The sequence below is a fragment of the Mya arenaria genome, chromosome 17 (assembly GCF_026914265.1).
Source record: "Mya arenaria isolate MELC-2E11 chromosome 17, ASM2691426v1".
NCBI lineage: Eukaryota > Metazoa > Mollusca > Bivalvia > Myida > Myidae > Mya > Mya arenaria.
In genome coordinates this window covers 4,136,266-4,160,934 of record NC_069138.1, presented here as the reverse complement: position 1 = coordinate 4,160,934, position 24,669 = coordinate 4,136,266, and the positions used below count along the sequence as shown (strand labels likewise).

The following is a 24,669-nucleotide window of genomic DNA, read 5'->3' as shown; positions in this document are numbered from 1 at the left end:
TTTATTGGTAGATTAATAATAATGGTACAAGAGACAGTCCTACCAGCAATATACTAAAAGGCCACTAATATGATATTTTTTACTGATTTTGAGGGCAACTAATTCAAAACGAAATGTTAATGAAATTACATCAGAATTAATGTCGGTCCACAACGAAATGCTTCTGTAACATGCGCGGCCTAAAGACGCAACAGATCTCTTCAGAGAAAAGAATGCTCAACCCTGAAGGGGTCTATGGAGGCTATTCGTTGCCAAAAGTCCAGACGTGTAATTCCCACAATGTGCTTCTTAATCGTACTAAATATGTCTTACATTTGTCAATGTAGACGTGCTATTTGTTGTTTCTATTCGTCAGTTTTTCCGTATTGATTTGACTTTTGTCATTATAGTAGTCAAAATGTATATTTGTCAGATCTACTCTGTATAAACTCACTAAAACATAGATCGTATAACTTGCCTTTAACAATATGATGATGTAATTTAGAAAGCCGAATCATGCATATGTAAAACTGCAATCCTACAGTCGACACTCGCATTCGTAAAATGAACATTTGCAGTCCAACAAGTCCAGGTTTACAAAAGTGAATTGACAAGTTAAGAATTACAAGGATAGACGATTTCGCCTATACCTTATATGGTTAATGTCACGGAAAGAAACGAAGGTGAATGGGCGGAGCTAACGAATCGGATTTTCTTTCGTTTATTTCTTTCGTCGAATCAAGCAAGTGAGATAACATCTTCGCCTACTTCCTGTAAATTCCCGGTTGTACCACAGTCTGAGTACTCTCTCTTTATTTCACAATAAAAACTAAAATTAACTTCATCTTTTATTTTATTTTGACGATGAATGTTCCTAAATGGGTTATAAAACACCATATTATTGAGTCAATTGCAGTTATGTGTATCTGAGCTGGGCTCACGGACCCAGATTTATACTGCCACTGTCAGTTTTTTTTTACTTATATACCCAAGCAAGCAAAAATTGTTCATTTATTTTATTTATAAGTGGACCGTGGGCGGATCGTTCAGTGGGGGGGGGCTGTAGGGCCTGTGCCCCCCCAGTTGGCCCGCAAGTAAACTTAAAGGTTATTTTTTGTCAATATTTCTCAGAAAAAAGTACTTAATTACGCTATAATGCACCAATTCAGACTAAAAATATTAAAAATATTCTAGGGGGAGTACCCCTTAACCCCACTTCCCAAATTTTAAACATATTAATGTCATACCCACTCGAGGGATCATGTCCAAAAAGTTGTGCCCCTAAGTAACGCCCCTCTAACGCAAGTCCCTGTTCAAAACCTGCTCCAGCAAACCCACGAAACTTTTGATGACCACCATAATGATATCCACCTAGTTTTGTCTGATGTTATACATTTACTATCTTAATAAGCATGTATGGTGTTAGGGTTAGGGTTTAGGGTTAGGGTTAGGGTTAGTTCCAGCTACCAGGTAATTAACCTCTGGGGCATCTTAGTGAATAATTTCAACTAAATGAAAATTTAGATTTTTTTCTTCGTAAATGTTAAATTATCTCATATTACTTGCAATCTAAAACATTGCAAAAAGGCAAGAAAGTGTCCTCTAAGGGTAGAATTTAAAATAGTGTTTATAGTAATTTAAAGCTGCACTCTCACATATTGACAGTTTTGACAACCTTTTTTTGTCCCAGACTCGGCTGATTTTGGCAGCAATGCTTTCTATACAAATAATAAGATTACTCACAATAAAACAGATCTAAATTGTTTGGAAAACTGCCGACATATTTCATTTTTCTTAAAACGTTACTTTAGTATCACTTTTAGCCATAAAACATCAATTTGCGAACGTAAAACTGAAAAACTGTATCTGATCTTTTGTCAGCAGTCTTATACCACTGGTATCCAAACATTTACGCAAAAATTGGCTCATTGCAAAACAAAAAATAAAAATAGTTGTCAACACGGTCAATCTGTAAGAGTGCAGCTTTACAAGAAAAATAAGACAATGGGACTTTTCATTCTTGAAGTATAATTTAATGCTAATGACTTACATTTTGTTGTGTTTGAGTTAAGTATCATTTTGCATACATCTCATTGCATGTCATATGCGCGTATTAATTACTATTAGATATAGACAAAAACATGTTGTAATATCATATATTATTTTATTCGACATGAAATAATTTAAAATCCATCCTGTTTCCAAATCATAGTCCATAGTGTCATAATATAGATGATTCGTAATGTCCATAATAAGGTTCGCAATGTCCATGGTCCAAAGTATCCATAATTGGTTTAAATAGAGCCGAGTGATAGCGGAAATTTCCGAGAGACGTAAGAAGGAGTTAAGACATGATTAAGGCGGAGCTATCTATAAATTAAATTAAAATCATCTCGTAAACATGTTCAACTGCGAACGAAAAGTCACCACCATATAATGTACTTTGTAGAACTACGAACTGAAATCTGTATTCTACACACCGCAATGTAAAACTCGGCATGTGACATTTCACAGAATGACGTGTGTTTACCATACACAACTTTATAAACACGACTGAATCGTCTGTTGAATAGATGCAACGAGACTAAAACTCCAATCGGTACAATGAAAAATGAAAATGTGCAGTGTAAAATGTAAACATACAACCGATGAGTTGGCGGTTGTAAAATGTAAATTGGTAATCAATGTTACAAACCTAAAATACACACATACACGTCTGGACTTTTGGCAACGAATGGCATCCATAGGGGTCGACTGGTCTTATATATATAATATTTTCCTTCCACACGGAGACCTGTTTAGACCAATTAGCATATTAACGCCTACGAACGCACTTCCGCCTACAGCGGAACGTTATACTTCCAGGTCGTTGTATCCCTATAAGTAACTCTTAAAAATAACGTTTCTCTCCACTTGGATAGCTTATGATGTTGTATAAATTGCATTCTTGTATGCATTTACAAGTTGATTTATATCCTATTTGAAAACATTTATGTGTATTTGAATGATGCTTTGCAGGACCTCTTTCTTGGGTGATTCAGACATGACCCCAGATATGCGACCATGACTGTGTCGCATGGACATTATTGATAGTAACTGTAACGAAATGATGATAGCAGAAAAACGGAACTATCTTGATATGTTGTTTTGTTGTTAAATCAACAGACAAAGTGTTCATAATTTGTGGGAAAATAGTGCCAAAGCTGAAATGTTTTCTGAAAGTTCATATTAAAATAAAGAGGTAAACTGGAGCAATGTTACATATAATGAGAAGAGAATTTCTTTGAGGACCGAGTCTAAATGTTGCAAAGAGAAAAAGGATAGAAAAATATTTTATACAGTTTAACATTGTTTATTATTTATATAATAATTCTCACGCCATGTGCACACTGATCACATTCCATTTTTTATTACTACGCTAAATATTGATAAGATGTAAAAGCGGCCAAGCATGAGGTCTTCTCAAAACCTTATAACATACGTACTAGTGGTCTTCTTCTTTCACTGTACTTTTGACAACATAATCAACCTTTTCAACTTTTGTTTTCAGATTCTCAGATCCTCTTTATGCGGACTACAAAAGTAAGACTATTTACAAATGCATATTGAAATCATGTGATACAGCGGAAACACATATACATATACAGATTTTTAATTGGTTAAAACAGCATAATTATGATATATGTCTTTTACAAGAATTACATTGTACAAGTTCTGATCTAACGGTATGGCAAAGAGAATGGGGCAGTAATATTTATTTAAGCGGCAATAGTTCAAATAATCAAGGAGTAGGCATCTTGTTAAATAGAGATTTTGAGATAATAGAGCATAACGAATTAGTAATTGGAAGATTACAATATCTAAAGTTAAAAATCCAAGAAAAAACGTGTTTTATTTTAAATGTATATGGACCAAATAATGACGATGACTATTTCTTTAAAATAATACAAAATTTTATTAACGATAAAGAAGATGAAACCATGATTATTGGAGGTGATTTTAATATAGTAATTGATGTTGAAAAAGATAAAAAGAACAGTCACAATAAAACACATTGTAAAAGCAGAGATTTAATTCAAAATTTAATCAATAATTATGATATTAAAGATGTGTGGCGGTTAAATAACCCAGACATTCGCCATTTTACTTGGCATTCAAACCACCTGCCTCCTATATTTTGCAGGTTGGACTATTTTTTGGTCTCTTCAAATATTTTAAATTGCATCTCGAAATGTAAAATATCTACTGGTCTAAGGTCAGACCACTCAATAGTATCTTTTGAAATAAACTTTTTATTTGAAACACGTGGTCCAGGATATTTCAAAATAAATAATTCAGTTTTACTTGATGATAAATATCAAAAAGAAATTAAAAGAAATATTAGCGAACTCGTTGAATTTAATAAAGAAGCTAATCCTAACGTACTATGGGAATTAATTAAAGGTACTATCAGAAATGCTACCATTAAATATTGTTCTTTCAAAAAGATCGTTTAGAAGAAATACACCGAATTAAAACACAGGGTTTATATATAAGGTCTAAGGCAGCTCAAATTGATGGTATGGATAAAAACTCGAAATATTTGTCAAATTTAGAGAAAAAAAGAAGTGAAACGAAAACTATAACATGTCTATCTGTAAATGGAAAGGAAATTACAAAAACTAAAGATATACTAAAACAGACAAACCTTTTTTACAGTAAACTCTATACACAAGATAATATTGATGTTAACGATATAAATGATTTCTTTGGTGAACGTGAAAATATAATTCAACTAAATGACACACAGAGACAATCATGTGAAGGTTTATTGACGGAAAATGAATGTGCAACAGCCCTATTAGATATGCAAAATAAAAAGAGCCCAGGATCAGATGGAATAACAACTGAGTTTTATAAAATATTTTGGCAGGATCTTAAAGTTTACCTTCTGAATTCTATCAATTACTCTTTCGAAAACAAAACTTAAACTGACCTTCAAAAGCAAGGTATTATTAACCTTATTCCTAAAAAAGACAAAGAACTAACATCACTTAATAACTGGAGACCAATTTCACTTCTTAACATTGACTACAAAATAGCTACAAAGGCAATAGCAAACCGTATAAAAAATGTGTTGCCTTCTATTATACATAAATCTCAAACTGGCTTTGTTAAAAGCAGATACATAGGTAAAAACATTAGGCTTCTCTATGAGACGATCGATAATTTAAACAAAAATAACAATCCAGGACTGCTATTCTTCGCAGACTTTGAAAAAGCCTTTGACAGTTTAAATCACACTTTTTTCATGAAGACACTTGATTCCTTCAATTTTGGCAGCTCACTAAAACAATGGATTTTTACGTTTTATAATGGAATTAAAAGTTGTGTTTCGAATAATGGTCACCTATCCGATTTCTTCGACATTGAAAGAGGTGTACGACAAGGCTGTCCACTATCCCCTTACTTGCTCATTATATCTATAGAAATGTTATCCATTGCCGTACGATCAAACAACTCAATTAAAGGTATAACTGTAGCAAATGAAGATTTAAAAAATACTATGTTTGCCGATGATGCAACGTTTATCACTGACGGCACAAAACAGTCATTTGAAAAACTTGTAGAAACTATTGACAAATTTAGTAGTATATCTGGTCTAAAACTAAACATAAAGAAATCTATTATTCTTAGAATTGGTTCTTTAAAAGACAGTAATGTTGTTTATTGCAAACGCAACAATTTTACATGGACATCTGATAAAGCATGTACTCTCGGAATGATATTCACAAATGAAAAACACAAAACCTTTGATCTTAACTTTTCCCCCAAACTACGTGAATTATACTCCTGCTTAGATAGATGGAGGAAACACAATCTTTCATTACTTGGCAAAGTGACTGTTATTAAGACATACGCGTTGCCAAAGATAATCTATCCATTGACTGTTCTTCAAAACCCACCAGATAATATCCTTAAAGTACTTTATCAAAAACTGTTTAATTTCATTTGGGATGGGAAACCTGATAAAATATCTAGACACACATTAATCAATAATTATGAAGAGGGAGGAATTAAAATGACTGTTTTTTTTGCATATATACATTCGCTAAAAGCAGGGTGGTTAACACGTCTATTAGATGAAAACAATGAAGGCGACTGGAAAAAGTTTTATTTACAAGAATTTCAGGATCACGGAAGTAAAATATTGCTCGAATCAAATTTAAAAGAAAACGATGTCCCAAGCATGATAAAGAATACTTTTCTGAGAGATATACTTTTAGGTTGGACATCGATAAATTTCGACCAAAATCCGAAATCTATTCCGAAACAAATACTTTGGAATAACTCGTTTATTAAACTAAATAGCAAGCTGACTTTTTTAAGACCTGGTTTATGCGAGGAATTAAGTATATTGAACACCTCTATGATTTTAGAAGACACAGATTTTATGATTTTGAGCAATTTAGAAATTTATATGATCTACACCCTTCAGAATTTTTAAACTACCATGCTTTAATTTCTTGCATTCCAACTTACTGGAAAGACGAACTTAAAAATATTGATATGCATACCATTACACAACCGCTTACAAATAATCTACTGCTTGACAGAATTCTAAGAATAAAGAAACCGAACAGACTTTTATATGAAAACTACATAAACAAGCATAAAGGCCAAAAAGTCAACAAACCAGAAGTAAAATGGGAAAATGAATTCATGCTTTTAGAATGGAAAAGTATATATCTGAACTGTTTTTATTGCACTATCGAAAACAGATTAAGGAGCTTTCAGTATAAATATATTAAGAGGATTTTGCCAGTAAACAAAATGTTGTTTAAATATAAACTCGCAAATTCAAACCTCTGCGGTTTCTGCAATATGTATATTGAGGATATAAATCATCTTTACTGGGAGTGTTCCAAAGTACAACATTTCTGGTCAAAATTAAAAGTATTCCTTGACAGGAACAATATTCAAACTGAAATAACATTCAAAAATATCTCTTTTGGAATTATAGAGAAACAGACTCCGAGAGCGATGCTGATCAATTTTATTTTCCTATTATCAAAATTTTATATTCATAAATGTAAACTTATAAACGATATTCCAGCTTTTGAAAGCTTTGTCATATATCTCAAACAAAAAAACAAATAGAGAGATGTTTGGCAGAATCAAAGGGCAAAATACAGTTACATGACCTAAAATGGAACCAAATCAATATAAATTGAAATTAATTTTCAAGGCAACCCTACATGTTTTAGTACATGTTCTATTATTCTTCTTACATCTCATACTTCATTGGATTTTTATTTTCTTATTTGACTAAAAAAAATGTTCGCCTTTTTTAACAAAATTTTATTTTTTCCTTAGGTAACTAAACGAAAAACAAACATTTCCATCTCATGTGCAACATATACCAATATCAATATTGGAGTAATACAGACACCTCTAAACTTATTTTGTATTGATATCAAATATATGATATTGTAAAATGTATGTTATGCATGATACCGGAATAAAAGTTTATCACAGGAAACACATATACATATATACAATACATTTAAACAAAAACAACAACAACAATACAACATGTATTTTAAACATTACGTTATACATGTTATGACGTAGCAAGAACTGTATTGGCTAGGTCAATAAGGATGTGTTAGTCAAAATGACAGCTTAGAAAATAATGCACCCAGAGTTATGGTTCCTCTGTAATGCTCTTGTTCTCAACAAGACATATCTATATATAAAGTTCGAAGTCAATACGTAAAAGTCTTATGTTCAAGCCAAACAAAATTATCAAATCATTTAAGGGCAATAACTTCTTAAATACTGCGCCCAGAGTCCCCGTATGCACAAACATACACACGCACGCACTATCGCATGCACATCAGTACCCACACACAAACACAAACACTTGTATAAGCAATATAGTGGTGTGTTCTTTCAAATGAGACATTTGTGGCCACGTTGCTAATTCTTGAAAACCCCATTTATAAAGACTCATATATAAAAACACGAATAGAAATCATATGCCTGTTCTAAAAAAATTGTACACTTTCAGATGATGAACTTTGTAAAGCTATCGGAAATAAATGGTCACATAAGGCATTCCCTATAGACGAATGTGTTATTCGAAAATAACAGAAATTTATCACAGGGTTCAAATACATATTAAGCCCTATCCCCACTCCTTTCATCACTTGTACAACGATCACTTAGTAATATTTAATGCAGCCAATGATACATTTTCTAGACCTAACAACTTCTTAGCTAAACAGTGGAAAATAGTTTCATCAATAATTAACGTAAAACAATATAATAGAGCACTGACACATTCCTATTGGAATTCTAAAACTTTCCACTTCGATTGGATGTGTTGATGTTTATAGACGTGTGTCCGTTCTTCGTATCATTGAGCATATTTAATTACCCCAAAGCGCTGAGCCATGACCTCATTGACATCATTTATATGATAAAGGACAGTCACGCAGTCAGCCTTGACTTACTGGAATAAAACCCTTTCTGAATAGCAAAAGAAACTCTAAGAAAAGGCACGTTAACCTAAAGTTAAGCTTGCGTATACAGTTTGAGTGAACTAAAATGTTTAATTTTGTTTCCGAAATTGTGTTGTGCGCGCGCCCTTATATATGTGACTTCGAATGTTGAGAAACCGGTTTTGAACGAGCTTGAGGAGAAAATATTATTCTTATTCCTTTTGAAAATGTTCTTAAATTACATTATATTCTCTTTATTAAACGTGGTTGTTTCTGATGTGTTCGGAAACGACTGTACAAGGCTAGAAGAACCAACGGTTCTGCCCGAAAACGAGGGAATACAGTTAATTAATCACATCTTCGATTCATCCGCGACGCACTCTTTGTCAGCCTGTGGGAAAAGTGTCTTTCACGACGAAAATGTAAATCAGTGAATTTCGATGTTGACTTGCGCGTGTGTGAGCTGAACACAGCTTCTAGATTGACAGCACCTGCTAGTGACGTCGTCGATGCTGTGACGTCATTCCACTACACATCCGACCAGTTTTCACAGGTTATTTTCTTTTAATCTAAATGTTTTTGTATTTTTATCGCCCATAGCACAAACATACATAAACAACTAAGTAAGATGTGCATTTATCGACCGTAAAATTAATGAGATAAATAGAGGATATTTGTGTAAGATCGTATTGTATTTCACGAGTGTCATAGAAAACACTCGTCACTCATGAAATTATAGTTTTTCTATGATCACGAAGCCACTCGTAAAAATATTGTTTTTTCTACAATTACGAATGTAATAAAATACTATCTTACACTGAAATTCTCTGTTTCTTTTATGCTTATTATCCGAGTTTTATAACTGTCTTATTTTTTATTTAATCAACCTCTTTTTCGAAAGGGGTGCTTTTTACACTGCTACCCGTGAGGCCACTCACGCAAAATTATAAATGCTGACGTAAGGGTCAAATTTCTATTTCCGTTTTGTTGAGAAAAAGTTCTCTAATATTGTTTTTTATTCGCTCGATTTTAGTGCAACGATTTTGTAAAGAGTAATCAATGAAGTTTTATAAATGCATTTATGCTCCAAAAAAAGAAAGAAGCATGACATAAATACATAACCAAATAAATACGCTTTATTTAGTGAAATACCTTCATGAATCTAACAAACAACAACTAACTTCATTTGAGGTAATTCTTGGAAATTGTGCAAATCATGACTGCAACGAAGACAGTACCTGCAAGAGGAACCCTCTCGGCTCAACAACACGCTATAATTCTGTTGAAGGTAAGGCTGTACACAACAGTATCTGTACACCAGCTCCTCTCGGCTAGGTAACTCCTATAATTGTGTTGAAGGTAAGGCTGTACACAACAGTATCTGTACACCAACTTCTCTCGGCTAGGTAACTCCTATAATTGTATTGAAGGTAAGGCTGTATACAATAATATATGTACACCAACTCCTCTCGGCTAGGTAACTCCTATAATTGTATTGAAGGTAAGGCTGTATACAACAATATATGTTCACCAACTCCTCTCGGCTAGGTAACTCCTATAATTGTATTGAAGGTAAGGCTGTATACAACAATATATGTACACCAACCCCTCTCGGCTAGGTAACTCCTATACTTGTATTGAAGGTAAGGCTGTATACAACAATATATGTACACCAACTCCTCTCGGCTAGGTAACTCCTATAATTGTATTGAAGGTAAGGCTGTATACAACAATATATGTACATCAACTCCTCTCGGCTAGGTAACTCCTATAATTGTATTGAAGGTAAGGCTGTATACAATAATATATGTACACCAACTTCTCTCGGCTAGGTAACTCCTATAATTGTATTGAAGGTAAGGCTGTATACAACAATATATGTACACCAACTCCTCTCGGCTAGGTAACTCCTATAATTGTATTGAAGGTAAGGCTGTATACAATAATATATGTACACCAACTCCTCTCGGCTAGGTAACTCCTATAATTGTATTGAAGGTAAGGCTGTATACAACAATATATGTACACCAACTTCTCTCGGCTAGGTAACTCCTATAATTGTATTGAAGGTAAGGCTGTATACAACAATATATGTACACCAACTTCTCTCGGCTAGGTAACTCCTATAATTGTATTGAAGGTAAGGCTGTATACAACAATATATGTACACCAACTCCTCTCGGCTAGGTAACTCCTATACTTGTATTGAAGGTAAGGCTGTATACAACAGTATCTGTACACCAACTTCTCTCGGCTAGGTAACTCCTATAATTGTATTGAAGGTAAGGCTGTACACAACAGTATCTGTACACCAACTCCTCTCGGCTAGGTAACTCCTATAATTGTATTGAAGGTAAGGCTGTACACAACAGTATCTGTACACCAACTCCTCTCGGCTAGGTAACTCCTATAATTGTATTGAAGGTAAGGCTGTACACAAAAGTATATGTACACCAACTCCTCTCGGCTAGGTAACTCCTATAATTGTATTGAAGGTAAGGCTGTATACAACAATATATGTACACCAACTCCTCTCGGCTAGGTAACTCCTATAATTGTATTGAAGGTAAGGCTGTACACAACAGTATCTGTACACCAGCTCCTCTCGGCTAGGTAACTCCTATAATTGTATTGAAGGTAAGGCTGTATACAATAATATATGTACACCAACTCCTCTCGGCTAGGTAACTCCTATAATTGTATTGAAGGTAAGGCTGTATACAACAATATATGTACACCAACTCCTCTCGGCTAGGTAACTCCTATAATTGTATTGAAGGTAAGTCTGTACCAAACATAATCTGTATACCAACTTCTCTCGGCTAGGTAACTCCTATAATTGTGTTGAAGGTAAGGCTGTATACAACAATATATGTACACCAACTCCTCTCGGCTAGGTAACTCCTATACTTGTATTGAAGGTAAGGCTGTATACAACAATATATGTACACCAACTCCTCTCGGCTAGGTAACTCCTATAATTATATTGAAGGTAAGGCTGTACACAACAATATATGTACACCAACTTCTCTCGGCTAGGTAACTCCTATAATTGTATTGAAGGTAAGGCTGTATACAACAATATATGTACACCAACCCCTCTCGGCTAGGTAACTCCTATAATTGTATTGAAGGTAAGGCTGTATACAACAATATATGTACACCAACTTCTCTCGGCTAGGTAACTCCTATAATTATATTGAAGGTAAGGCTGTATACAACAATATATGTACACCAACTTCTCTCGGCTAGGTAACTCCTATAATTGTGTTGAAGGTAAGGATGTATACAACAATATATGTACACCAACCCCTCTCGGCTAGGTAACTCCTATAATTGTGTTGAAGGTAAGGCTGTATACAATAATATATGTACACCAACTCCTCTCGGCTAGGTAACTCCTATAATTGTATTGAAGGTAAGGCTGTATACAACAATATATGTACACCAACTTCTCTCGGCTAGGTAACTCCTATAATTATATTGAAGGTAAGGCTGTATACAACAATATATGTACACCAACTTCTCTCGGCTAGGTAACTCCTATAATTGTATTGAAGGTAAGGCTGTATACAACAATATATGTACACCAACCCCTCTCGGCTAGGTAACTCCTATAATTGTGTTGAAGGTAAGGCTGTATACAATAATATATGTACACCAACTCCTCTCGGCTAGGTAACTCCTATAATTATATTGAAGGTAAGGCTGTATACAACAATATATGTACACCAACTTCTCTCGGCTAGGTAACTCCTATAATTGTATTGAAGGTAAGGCTGTATACAACAATATATGTACACCAACCCCTCTCGGCTAGGTAACTCCTATAATTGTGTTGAAGGTAAGGCTGTATACAACAATATATGTACACCAACTTCTCTCGGCTAGGTAACTCCTATAATTGTGTTGAAGGTAAGGCTGTATACAACAATATATGTACACCAACTCCTCTCGGCTAGGTAACTCCTATAATTGTATTGAAGGTAAGGCTGTATACAACAATATATGTACATCAACTCCTCTCGGCTAGGTAACTCCTATAATTGTATTGAAGGTAAGGCTGTATACAATAATATATGTACACCAACTTCTCTCGGCTAGGTAACTCCTATAATTGTATTGAAGGTAAGGCTGTATACAACAATATATGTACACCAACTCCTCTCGGCTAGGTAACTCCTATAATTGTATTGAAGGTAAGGCTGTATACAATAATATATGTACACCAACTCCTCTCGGCTAGGTAACTCCTATACTTGTATTAAAGGTAAGGCTGTACCAAACAATATATGTACACCAACTCCTCTCGGCTAGGTAACTCCTATAATTGTATTGAAGGTAAGGCTGTATACAACAATATATGTACATCAACTCCTCTCGGCTAGGTAACTCCTATAATTGTATTGAAGGTAAGGCTGTATACAATAATATATGTACACCAACCCCTCTCGGCTAGGTAACTCCTATAATTGTATTGAAGGTAAGGCTGTATACAACAATATATGTACACCAACTCCTCTCGGCTAGGTTACTCCTATAATTGTATTGAAGGTAAGGCTGTATACAATAATATATGTACACCAACCCCTCTCGGCTAGGTAACTCCTATAATTGTGTTGAAGGTAAGGCTGTATACAACAATATATGTACACCAACTCCTCTCGGCTAGGTAACTCCTATAATTGTATTGAAGGTAAGGCTGTATACAACAATATATGTACACCAACTCCTCTCGGCTAGGTAACTCCTATAATTGTATTGAAGGTAAGGCTGTATACAACAATATATGTACACCAACTCCTCTCGGCTAGGTAACTCCTATAATTGTATTGAAGGTAAGGCTGTATACAACAATATATGTACACCAACTCCTCTCGGCTAGGTAACTCCTATAATTGTATTGAAGGTAAGGCTGTATACAATAATATATGTACACCAACCCCTCTCGGCTAGGTAACTCCTATACTTGTATTGAAGGTAAGGCTGTATACAACAATATATGTACACCAACTCCTCTCGGCTAGGTAACTCCTATACTTGTATTGAAGGTAAGGCTGTATACAACAATATATGTACATCAACTCCTCTCGGCTAGGTAACTCCTATAATTGTATATAACACACATTGATTTTGACTGATAAAACTTAAACTACTTACTAAATAATGCATTTATTGAAAATATTAATCACTGATAACAAGATTGAAACCGTGTATTTTAAAGCTGAAAACGCAAAAATATTAAATGATTTGTGAATGCTAAAAGATTTACTGTAATCTACTATAGTTTCATAGTTTCATAAGGTAGAAATACTGTGTTTTATGCACATTCCTTTCAAATTAAACTCGGTATCCTTCATAAGAACCATTGTTTTCGACATTTATTTATCCTCTGTATTGTCCCTTCATCCATCGTTAGCGTGTTATCAAAGACACATATGTCCCAACATCCATCTTTTTCGTGTTATCAAAGACAGACTTGTCCAAACATCCATCGTTTACGTGTTATCAAAGACAGACTTGTCCCAACATCCATCGTTTACGTGTTATCAAAGACACATACGTCCCAACATCCATCGTTTACGTGTTATCAAAGACACATATGTCTCAACATCCATCATTTACGTGTTTTCAAAGACACATTCGTCCCAACATCCATCGTTTACGTGTTACCAAAGACACACTTGTCCCAACATCCATCGCTCACGTGTTATCAAAGTCAGAGCTGGTTTAACATCCATCGTTTACGTGTCATCAACTGCACAAATGTTTTGTTTTTATTTTCAATGTCAACGAGTATGCATAGTAACGAATAATGTAGTACAAACAGGTGTATAAGAACACACATAAAATTTAATACTTTACAATTCTTATTCATGTCGGAAAATAGCTCAATTTTATTGAGCGTATGCTTCTTTTAATCATATACCCGATTATAGATATAGATTATTGTATCTTGTATCTTGGAATCTATCTAAACAGAGGATGCACATATTTCACTGCATTAAGTTCTAATATTAAGTATTATGGATCTTCATCTTTGTCAGGAGTATGGAAGTAGTCTTTAAAACTGATATTTGGACAGTTAGAAGAGGGTTTACATTTACTGTTGAAAATGTTGAATTTTAATTTTTCAAAAGAAAGATAAGAAACGACATCAAATGGATACCTACCTGTTGTCTTTCAGTGATGTGCATTCAAATTTTAACATTTTAACATTGGATGACTGCATAATGATATATTAGATAATTTAACATTGAAGTATTGTTTAAATAAACATTGAAGCTTTGGATCAATGTACATTGCAGCACTAAGACTGGAATACTTAACATTGTATCAATGGGTAAATGAAAATTGTTAAGCAGGATTATTGAACATTGAGTCGCTGGGTTTATGCATTTTGTAGAACTAAGACTGGATAACTGAACAATGTATCACTGGATAACTTAACATTGTATCACTGAATATCTTATCAGAGTAGTACTGGATAAATGAAATATGTAGCCACGTGATGTACCTATTGATGATTATAAAACTTCATAACTTAACACTGTAGCATATTGACTTGATAACTGAACACTGTCGCAAGTAATAACTGCAAATCATATCACTGGATGGCCGAACATAGTAGTGACGTGATAATCCAATTTTGATATTAAATGTCAATTGAATGAGGTAGACAACAACTTATTCCTTGAACGTGTTGTTTACACGAAATAGATGAAATTTGGGCGTAGTCCTGTACGCGCTGAAGTTAGATTTAAAGGTGAGAGAGGGCTTACATTTCAAAACTATAAGAAAAATCAAATTGATATTTTCTCTGTTTGAGACAGTGATATATCAATTGTGTTTCTTTAATAATTCTGTATAAACCACCGGAAATCAAATGATACATTCATGTTCATAAACATAAATATTTCTTCACTAAACACTGTAACGATCAAAGCTTACTATGGTTTTTCATTCAGAGACACAATTAGTACACTAAGAGAGGCGGTTCTTCTAAAGCACAAAAAGTATATGAAAATAGCGAGCACGGTTTATAAGATACTGCTCTAAAAGCCCTTATCGTCAGAGCTTTCAGCGCTTTTATTCATAATCCTTCATAACCCTCAACGTTTAGGAATGATAACTTTATCTTTTCATCGCAAAAAAATGAAATGTTTGCAAAAGCAACCAATGAACGTATGTTTCTCTAACTTCCTCAATAATTATGTGTTTCTTTTTTCACTACAGCAGCCAATACATAACAATATTTAAAACTTCCTACGAAGTTTCCTGTTGTATTGTTTTAAGTTTAGACGTTCACGGTAAACAACATGTAAACACAGTGGTTGGAGTACCTTATAGTAGATAGCTCTGAGTTTCCCTAGTTAATGGTTAAGACAAGCAGAATGGATCGACGTTTCGTAGCTTTCGTTGTGCTCATGTTCCAATGCGTTTCTTGCGCGTACACATCAAGTTGTGAACGATGCTATTTTGAGGACAAGGTTTTGAATGATCTACAGGTTATTAAGGAAACTATAGAAGGTTAGTGAACATGTGTGTGTGTGTTATTTAAGAGACTGATTGAAATAGTTCAACGCTAATCCAAAAGTGATGTAGACATATTGGACTTTTTAATAAAGTAGAGGGAAAAAGTAAATATGTGTATGGCCATATAAATCGGAAAGTGAATACAGCAATTTTGTTGTTTATTAAAATTGAAATTTCAACAGGCTTATAAATTTGCCCCAACGTTTGGCTAGGACTTGATTCGGAATGTTTATGTTAACAGCATATATATTCACAAACGGCACCCATCATGGAAGTATCGTACTACAGTTCTGCGCATATGTAACATGTCCCTGCTGTAAATACTGACAGGCTTTGGGCTAAAAAAATGACCATCACAAGTTAGGGTCATTGTTGATCTTATCTTGTTTCAGCCTTGGTATTTTTGTTCCACTCTTTACAGGAATCGGGAACACAGTTTTGTGTTGTTAAATTTTAAAGCATAACATTAAAGCTGCACTCTACAGATTGATGTGCTGACATTATTTTTCCTTTTTTTGTCTCAGAACCAGCCGTTCATTTAAGTCATTTAAGACAAACAAAAGAACAGATCAAAATCGTCTGTAAACATGCTTAATTATCCTAAAATAACACTTAAAGCCATAAATTATCAATTTTCAAATGTAAATAAAATAAAAAAAACGATCTGATCTTTTGTCAGCAGTCTTATATTACTGTTTTCCAGGTAAAAAAATGCCTTGTTCCAATATTTATGTGAAAAACTACAGAAACAAGCTCAGTACAAAAAGGTTAAACATAAAGCCGGTTTAATGGCACTGGGTAAACGCCAACGACATAGAACATAAAATCACAAACAAGAAACATGGAAGAACAGCACAAAACTCAAAAAAATTAAAGGTTGTCAAATCGGTAAATCCGGCTGTGAGAGAGGAACTTTAAACATAGACTACTCGTGCATGTATATGATATATTTTGTGTCAGAGCAAATGTTTTTTTGCATTAATATATAATTAGTTTTACATTTACATGTTATTTAACCTTTTTAATCTATTTAACATTTTGTAAACCTTTCAATGGGTTTAAAAATAAAAATTATTTTGAAAGTTGATTTTGCTAGGGAATAAAGTACTCTGGAATCCAGCATAAAACAATACATCGGAAATAACTATTTCTTGATAATTAAAACAGTGAAAGAAACGTGACACATGCCCGCCAACGTTTGGGCAAATGCTGATGAATAATCTGATGGATAATAATGTATATGTTGATTAATATGTTATATAATATGAAAATACAGATTTCATACACTACTGTAGCACAAATAGCTTGATGACATGAAGAAAGATATTAGTTATTAAGAATGGGCGGAGTGAGCGAAACAAAATAACCATTCTTTTATGATAAAATTATTACTGTCAACTAACTGACTAAGAATACAACCTCATAGGCTGACACATTTTAAATGCAAAATCAGACCCAGGGAGTGTGTATTGGATGAATGACAGTAGGCGGACCTTAAAACACTTGCGAAAGTTGAAAATCAACTTAGAACTTAATGAATGTCTATCTGCATTTTCATTGGCTGAGAATATAGGTTGTATTCTAAACAAGAATAGCTATAGCTGAGGCGTTTTGTTGATATAAAATCTTTTTTACCGTTGACTTCCAAATAATCCTGACGTCACATATATGCGTAAAACGCCTTTCCCTGGTAGTCATCAAATTTGTGAAGTTTGAGTGAATTAATGACCGAGAAAAGGTTGCAACTGACGGAATGACAGACAATGTATGAGTTGTAATGTGCGTGTGTTATTCTTAGTTCAGTATTTAATAAGGTAGACAAGAGTATTGAATCAGACCCATGGCTTCAAGGTTTCAGAATATGTTATTTACAATATGTTCGTCCTTTCTTCTCAACCAAGACATTATTTGTTATTCAATACTGGTTAGAAGGCATCCAAGAAGATGTTTTCTCCCACCTCAGATAAGTAGATCCATTAATTTAACCATGCTAGAAATTCTTATCTTGCCCACGGGCGAAGATAAAATGCCCGTATGGAACTTCTTTTAATGGTCACCACATTGTAATTACCTCCCTTGTTGAAGACTGTCGTCTGTAGCGCATCATGGAAACCTTGTCTGGTGGCAATATCTAGAACGCGAGTTAATTATTTCTCGCTTCAAATTACACCAGAAAACAGTTTTCAGGCACCCTTTAAGAAATAATGCTTCACTCTTCTTAGAGCTATTTAAAGATCGATCAGACCATTTACATACTCTGAATCACTGCGCGAATATCCATGACAACCACGAATTATTGCATATCCGTCCGCAATTATTTTCACTAAGCACAAAAGAGTTCCAGCAAAAAATACTTTTCACTTAATTTTGTTTAACAGAGGCGGGAGAAAAAGCATCTACGATAGCCGCTCGTGTACTCGGTAAACCTCGTTTCCGCAAAAAAACCTACGCTCGGGTCGGAATAAACCTATCTTACACTCTCGGCCATGGAAGATACTTATAATCTTCTAGGTTCATGAACTCCCTGTTATTCTTGTAAACACCGCACTAGCCAACAAATAAGACATTTGAGAAAATTTGAAGGTGTAGTCTTTTTACAACTTCTTTTGACATCGGAACAGGTACTGAATTGTTGCACAGGTGTTGTACTTGTTTGTTTATTATTATAGAGTTGCATGTACTAACAAGTTGAGACTGAGTTCTGTGAATCAAGATTCAAAATTACCTCACACCAATTTATTGTACAAGTGTTATATTATTTGTTAAACTTGTTATATGTTGCAAATACCTTTTTAAATATAATTTACATCTTTTCTGTGAACAACAAGTTCATTAAAGATAGTTACATTTAAAGTGGCATTCTTATTCAAAATTAATGCATACACATGTATAACAAACATAGATTTTGAGTTATATAGCTCTAACAACATATTAAATTATGCATTTATGGAAAATAGTATTAACTGATAATAAGATTGTAACCGTGCATCTAATAGTTGAAATTATTAAATGATTGGTGAGTGCTAAAAGATTTACTGTAATCTACTATCGTCTTATAAGGTAGAAATACCGTGTTTTCATCAATTTTACTTGAAGTTAAACTCTTGATCCTTCGTGAGAACCATCGTCTTTCATCCATTCATCATTTTGGTATATTTAAACAATTGTATTCATTGTGGTAAATCTTATTTGGGAGTAAGAGTGTTTCTTTTTAATAAGTGCCTTTGATGTATTCAAAGTGTACTAGGGAGTCCGGTCTCCAAAAGAGTTAGCTATTGGAGACACATAAATTTATCAAATTAATTCGACTCTTATTTTATGCGAAAGTATACTGTCCATAATATAACATTTCATTAACAACAAATGTTCAATAATCAATTTTGTTTCAAAATGTTAATAATGACTGATTGCGAAAATTCTTGTCTTCATACAGTATGATCGACTAAAAACACACATGGACACAGGGACGGACGCAATAACCATGCATATTATATGTGGTACGTTACAGGCATTTGTTCATCGAGTCCGACATCAACAACAGATTCCTCTACGACTTCAACAACTACATCTGCGACTCCATCATGCCTCTCCGATTGGGTGAATTTTAATGAGTCCTGTTACTTCTTCAATACTGTTCCATTAAGCTTCCTTGATGCTGAGGTAAAGTATACATCGTTTAGAATTAATGGCGTACCACTTGGATCAACAATGTATCTACAACGCCTATACACAAAATAGAGCTACATCTGTAAAATGATAGCTACAGTTGTACTATTTAGGTACAACATTTTTAAAAAAAAGCTGTAGTTTTTAGCTGTGACTATAAACACAATATATACGGTCAGAACGAACAGATGAAGCTATATTTAAAGCTAAAGCTTTCAAATAAAGCAGTTAATTATATAACGTTCATGGTGTTTTTTTGGCGGAAAAAAGTATGGCAATAACTTAAGTGTATGTATAGACGCTGGAATACAACAACAGCTTTATATTACAGCCAAAGCTATCAATATACGGCTATGGGTATTCTTGGTAGATCATTGCTGTTGTATTTATCATTTTGAGCTACTTGGTATGCCATTAGATTAGATGGATAAAACTTAGTAATATTATCTGTTGGAGATTAATAAGTTACGAGATTAAAATTTATAAAGAAATCATTGTCCATTCAAACGATACCTTTGTTTAAGATAAAGCTTCAAGTGAACTACGTGATATTTGGTGTTACATTTAATATCTTATTTTTTAAACGATGAATGAAATTAAAACGTCGAGATCAAAGTATTATTATAAATATAAAGTAATGAACAATTTTGGCAAAGTTTTGTGTATGATTCATTTATTCTGTATTTTTATTTATGTTAAACCAAGTATTATATTAAATAATCGGACTATAAATAACAAACTTCAAGTCTATAATGAGGTTAATTTTTTAGAAGTCTAGGGCAATCATTTGTCCTGTAAATTTCAAAACATGTTAATTCATATAAAATTTGGAATTCCATTGGACATGTGGATGTATATTTGGCAAATTGTTTTTTTAGCGTGCTTGCCAAGAGAGGAACGCTCATCTGGTTCACATCAACGATGCCTCCGAAAACGCCTTCGTGAAAGCACATGCTCGTCTTACAAGATGTAATAATACTATATTGTCCGTTATTTGCCCGAGCATATGAACCTAGTTAGTATTGTCCAGACCCTTGCACATGTTGTGCTAACTTAGCCATTCACAATATTAAACACGCACTTGAAAAGGATGCAAAGTTATGACGTTGAAAAATAATAATAATGCTTTATACCTAATTTTGGGTAAATAAACAATAGTCATTATTTGATTGATTCTGAGTCAGGTCTGTACTTGTGTTTTCCATATCCATTGGTTAATATCCGCCATATCATCTTTCAATTGGCATTTTTAAAACTTTCTTATGACATGGCAGTTTAACATCAAGCCTACCTAAACATCAATCTAATTACAATATGTAAGACCCATTCAAATGAAATGCCGCGCACAATAAACAGGTCCATGTCTCTGTTCATTAATTAAAAACACACACAGAAAAACGTTGAAATAATTTGTTAATCAAACATTCATTTGGGCGGTTTTATTGGTCAGTTAAGGCTTTTAAAGATATATTTCCTACTCTCTTAATATCACATTGAAAATATGATATTTGCTCGTCTGTTGGTTGATTAGATGGCCCAATTATGTATAATGACATTCGGAACTCCTCGGCTATTTGATCGAAAACAACCTCGGACGGTTTACATACTTAAAAATTGGTACGTTTAAGTCCTCTGCAGGTATATCGCGTAGTAATTTTATTTAGCAATTAGACTTGATAACTTTACTCTTTGGAATATTAATTATGTTTGGAATAGTACACTTCACTTCAATGAATACAACTCTAAAACACTACGTTTAATTAATGATATAATTTAAAAATTTACGAACTTCTTCAACTGATGTACCGGTATACATCCGAGTTTGTTTTCGATAAAAACTGCCGGACAACATACATAAAAACAATATAAAAAAACGAAATCACATTGGTCTATCCTTTATTATGTACCATCCTTGACCAATACTGCCACTGATAACAATATGGACATAATATAACATCATGACGTCATTTAAACATGTGGGAGGTCAAGATAAATATGCTGTTTAAATGTATGAAATCTTTGCAGATGATTACTGGTGGATTGGTTTAACGGATATATTCCAGGAAGGCGTTTGGAGATGGATAGATGACTGGACACCAGCAGATTATCTTGGTGATATTGTTGTTCTGTTTTGAGATTATAAAAAGCATTAAAAAACTTTTCTAAATATTATGCGCATGCGTTATTGGGTTATTTTCAAGATTTCAATTAGTAGTAAAAGTTAAGGCAAGTATTAGGTTGAGTACTCATAAAGTAGTTTAAACCCATATTATTCAAGGCAGTAAACCCCATATAAACATATTTTGATGCAAATGTTGTTTTGTACAATGTTTCTCACGTTTAGTTTCTATTTTACATTGACGTTGTGCCTTTAAAAGGGTCATTTTAATTTGATAGGCTATCGGGCTTGTCTCTGTTACCTTCATTGTGCAATAATCGACAGAAGGATTAGTTTGAACTCTTATTAAAACATTGATGAAATAATATACCTTTGTTTATCCTGTAAATAACAAAATATGAAAACGGCCTCCAAAATATAGATTTAGAACGTACCTTATAGACTCTTTAAAAACACAGTGACACCATTAGTTATTGACGTTGTATGTAGATTCATATATATTAATATGAACTTTAAATGTGTGGCGATTGCAGTTCATCGAATAATAGAGCATTTAACGAGAACCATTTTAAGAGTCCAACGCTTTAAAGCTGCACTCTCACAGATATACCGTTTTTAAATTTATTCATTTTTTGTTGTGGAAAGAGAAACAAAATACGTTAATATCTGCAAAACAATGATAAAAGATTACTGACAAAAAATCAGACCGCAGATTTTCATATTTCTGTTCGAAAATTATATTTTATGGCTTAAAAATGCATAAATCATCAATTTTTTAACTGAAATACAAGAATCTGCGATCTAATTTTTGGTCCGCAGTCTTTTATAATTAGTATCCATACTGTTTTGCAAAAATTAGTTTGTTCCAAGACAAAAACTAAAAAAAGTTGTCAAAACGTTCAAGCAATGAGAGTGCAGCTTTAACAAACACCGAACGAGACACAAGCAACGTCCCCATTCAACAAAGGCAACGCACTAGCTTGACAATATTTGGAACGGACAGCGATTGCGCATTAGGACAGTATCATTATTTTATTCATATTATCTTATTTTCAGATTGGCTTACTGGCGGACCAAATTCAGCCAGCGAACGTTGTGGAGATCTCCTTTATTTTGAAAACTTCGATTGGAACGATGCAACTTGTGGATATTCACTTCTTTCCATCTGTGAGAAGCGGCTGTAGATAAACTGCATCGTTGGAGATAATAAACCTGTTTAAATAATACTTTATGTATTCAGCTTAAATTAAAAATTCGAACGTTACAGATTGGCATCGATCTTCATTGTGGAAAATCAGCATCTAAGCAACATTACAAACTCAAACATATGCATTTACGAACGTAAAATGTAAATGTTGTTGTTGTTTTCATGATAAATTTAATTAAACTAATAACTCCAATATTACAGCTAACCAAACCAGCACTGATCGTTTTAAATTTACCGCGAGTACCTGCAATTTTAGCACGTGGTAACATTAATTGATAGTATAGTTAGCTGCGCAAGTGCGGCCTTCTATTTTTATCCAATCCTGTAACGCACTACATATTCGATATAGGCAATATTTGAATTCTTCCTGCAATTTGCCTACTGTCAGTTAATTTTTTTCTGCGATTAACAATACTTGGATTAAGGCCAAGAAACATGTCATTTTCCAATCAATGAGAGTATCACTTTAAGGTTTCCTTTTATGAAAACAACTCCTTGATTCTGAAACGTTGCCGTACATCTAATACTACTCCGGGTTAAACATTCCGGAATTATCTAGCATGTTAGCTAAATAACGCTTACAAAAAATGAAGGTTTTCATTGATTTTGCTTGTCAAACATTTTTGAAAGTAACTAATTTATCGGCTAGAACAAAATAAAAAATCCGCCGTAAAGTAAAAAAAATCCGCAAAAGACAGAACTATGTTTTCTTTAATGTAGGCAATGATGACCTTGAAACTCTCGCCAGCCAACACTTATTTTAAGCCAAGATCTTGTTTAACAAGAAACACACGGGCATAAGACGACAAACTCAGACACAAATACGTTCAATTAAATGTTGCATTTTCAACCTTACCTACATACTAGGAACTGTCAGTGAAAGTAGAACTTTTCAACATTTACAGAGGAGGTCATTTTGATTGTAATATTATGCTTGATGTTTGTAGCCTTGTACATGTAGCTTGTTGGCCCTTTGTTTTAAATCATTTTAGTGGAAAGGTTTTAAGCTGTGTAAGTCCCAGTTTCCATGATTTTATTTTTTAAATTAAGGTTTGAATGCTATCCATTTCTTTCTATTAAATGGACACCTGATAAACAATTCAATTAATTCGAAAAACTAGAACCTTTGAAATTACGAACTACATTCAAAGTATGTGACTACCCCTGCCGGTTTGCTTAACAGTTCCTTGACAGTAATAAAAGATGCTACACATTTATACTGTGCTAATGCTTTATGTTTTATAAAATAAAAACTGATTCTATCTGTTTCTGCTTTAACTACTAATGGTTACACTTAATGTACCAAATTCACTGTGACTATGGCAGAATAAGATGTTTTAAACAATGATTGCAATACATGAAAATGTTCACTGTTTTTGCTTTATACAAATAAACGCTTACCAGACTAAAAATACTTATTTTCATTGAAATGCACGCACTTTTGCGAGTATCTTTCTACACCGTTCCTAATCTAATAGCAAATCTCCTACGCAGTAATCTCCCTTGTAGAGCAGATATGATTTCTGCCACCTTCTATGGCAATAACTGTATTACAGCTATGTAAGTTTGTTTAAGTGGTTAAAAATTTGCACGTATTTATGCAGTATTGTATTTTCATTTTAATTAAACAATGAACAAAGATATTTTTTTCAATAATATAAAAACCACAAAGCCAA

General features: G+C 33.6%; 1 protein-coding gene across 1 annotated transcript; it reads left to right on the top strand.

Moving 5' to 3' along the window:
• The first annotated feature begins 15,779 nt into the window (after positions 1-15,779).
• Positions 15,780-24,383, top strand: LOC128224350 (perlucin-like protein). Its single transcript, XM_052934167.1, has 5 exons — positions 15,780-15,995; positions 19,510-19,661; positions 20,546-20,636; positions 21,693-21,779; positions 22,843-24,383. Exons 1-5 carry the CDS (start codon positions 15,842-15,844, stop codon positions 22,968-22,970), a joined length of 612 nt encoding a protein of 203 aa, XP_052790127.1. The 5' UTR covers positions 15,780-15,841; the 3' UTR covers positions 22,971-24,383.
• Positions 24,384-24,669: the final 286 nt, after the last annotated feature.

Bases quoted from the DNA above. Each gene is read 5' to 3' on its own strand.
- LOC128224350 (XM_052934167.1), top strand. From the start codon at position 15,842: ATGGTTAAGACAAGCAGAATGGATCGACGTTTCGTAGCTTTCGTTGTG. The intron at 19,662-20,545 runs GTAAAGTATACA...TTGTTTTTTTAG, and splicing joins TAAGCTTCCTTGATGCTGAG to CGTGCTTGCCAAGAGAGGAA. The intron at 21,780-22,842 runs GTGATATTGTTG...TCTTATTTTCAG, and splicing joins GACACCAGCAGATTATCTTG to ATTGGCTTACTGGCGGACCA.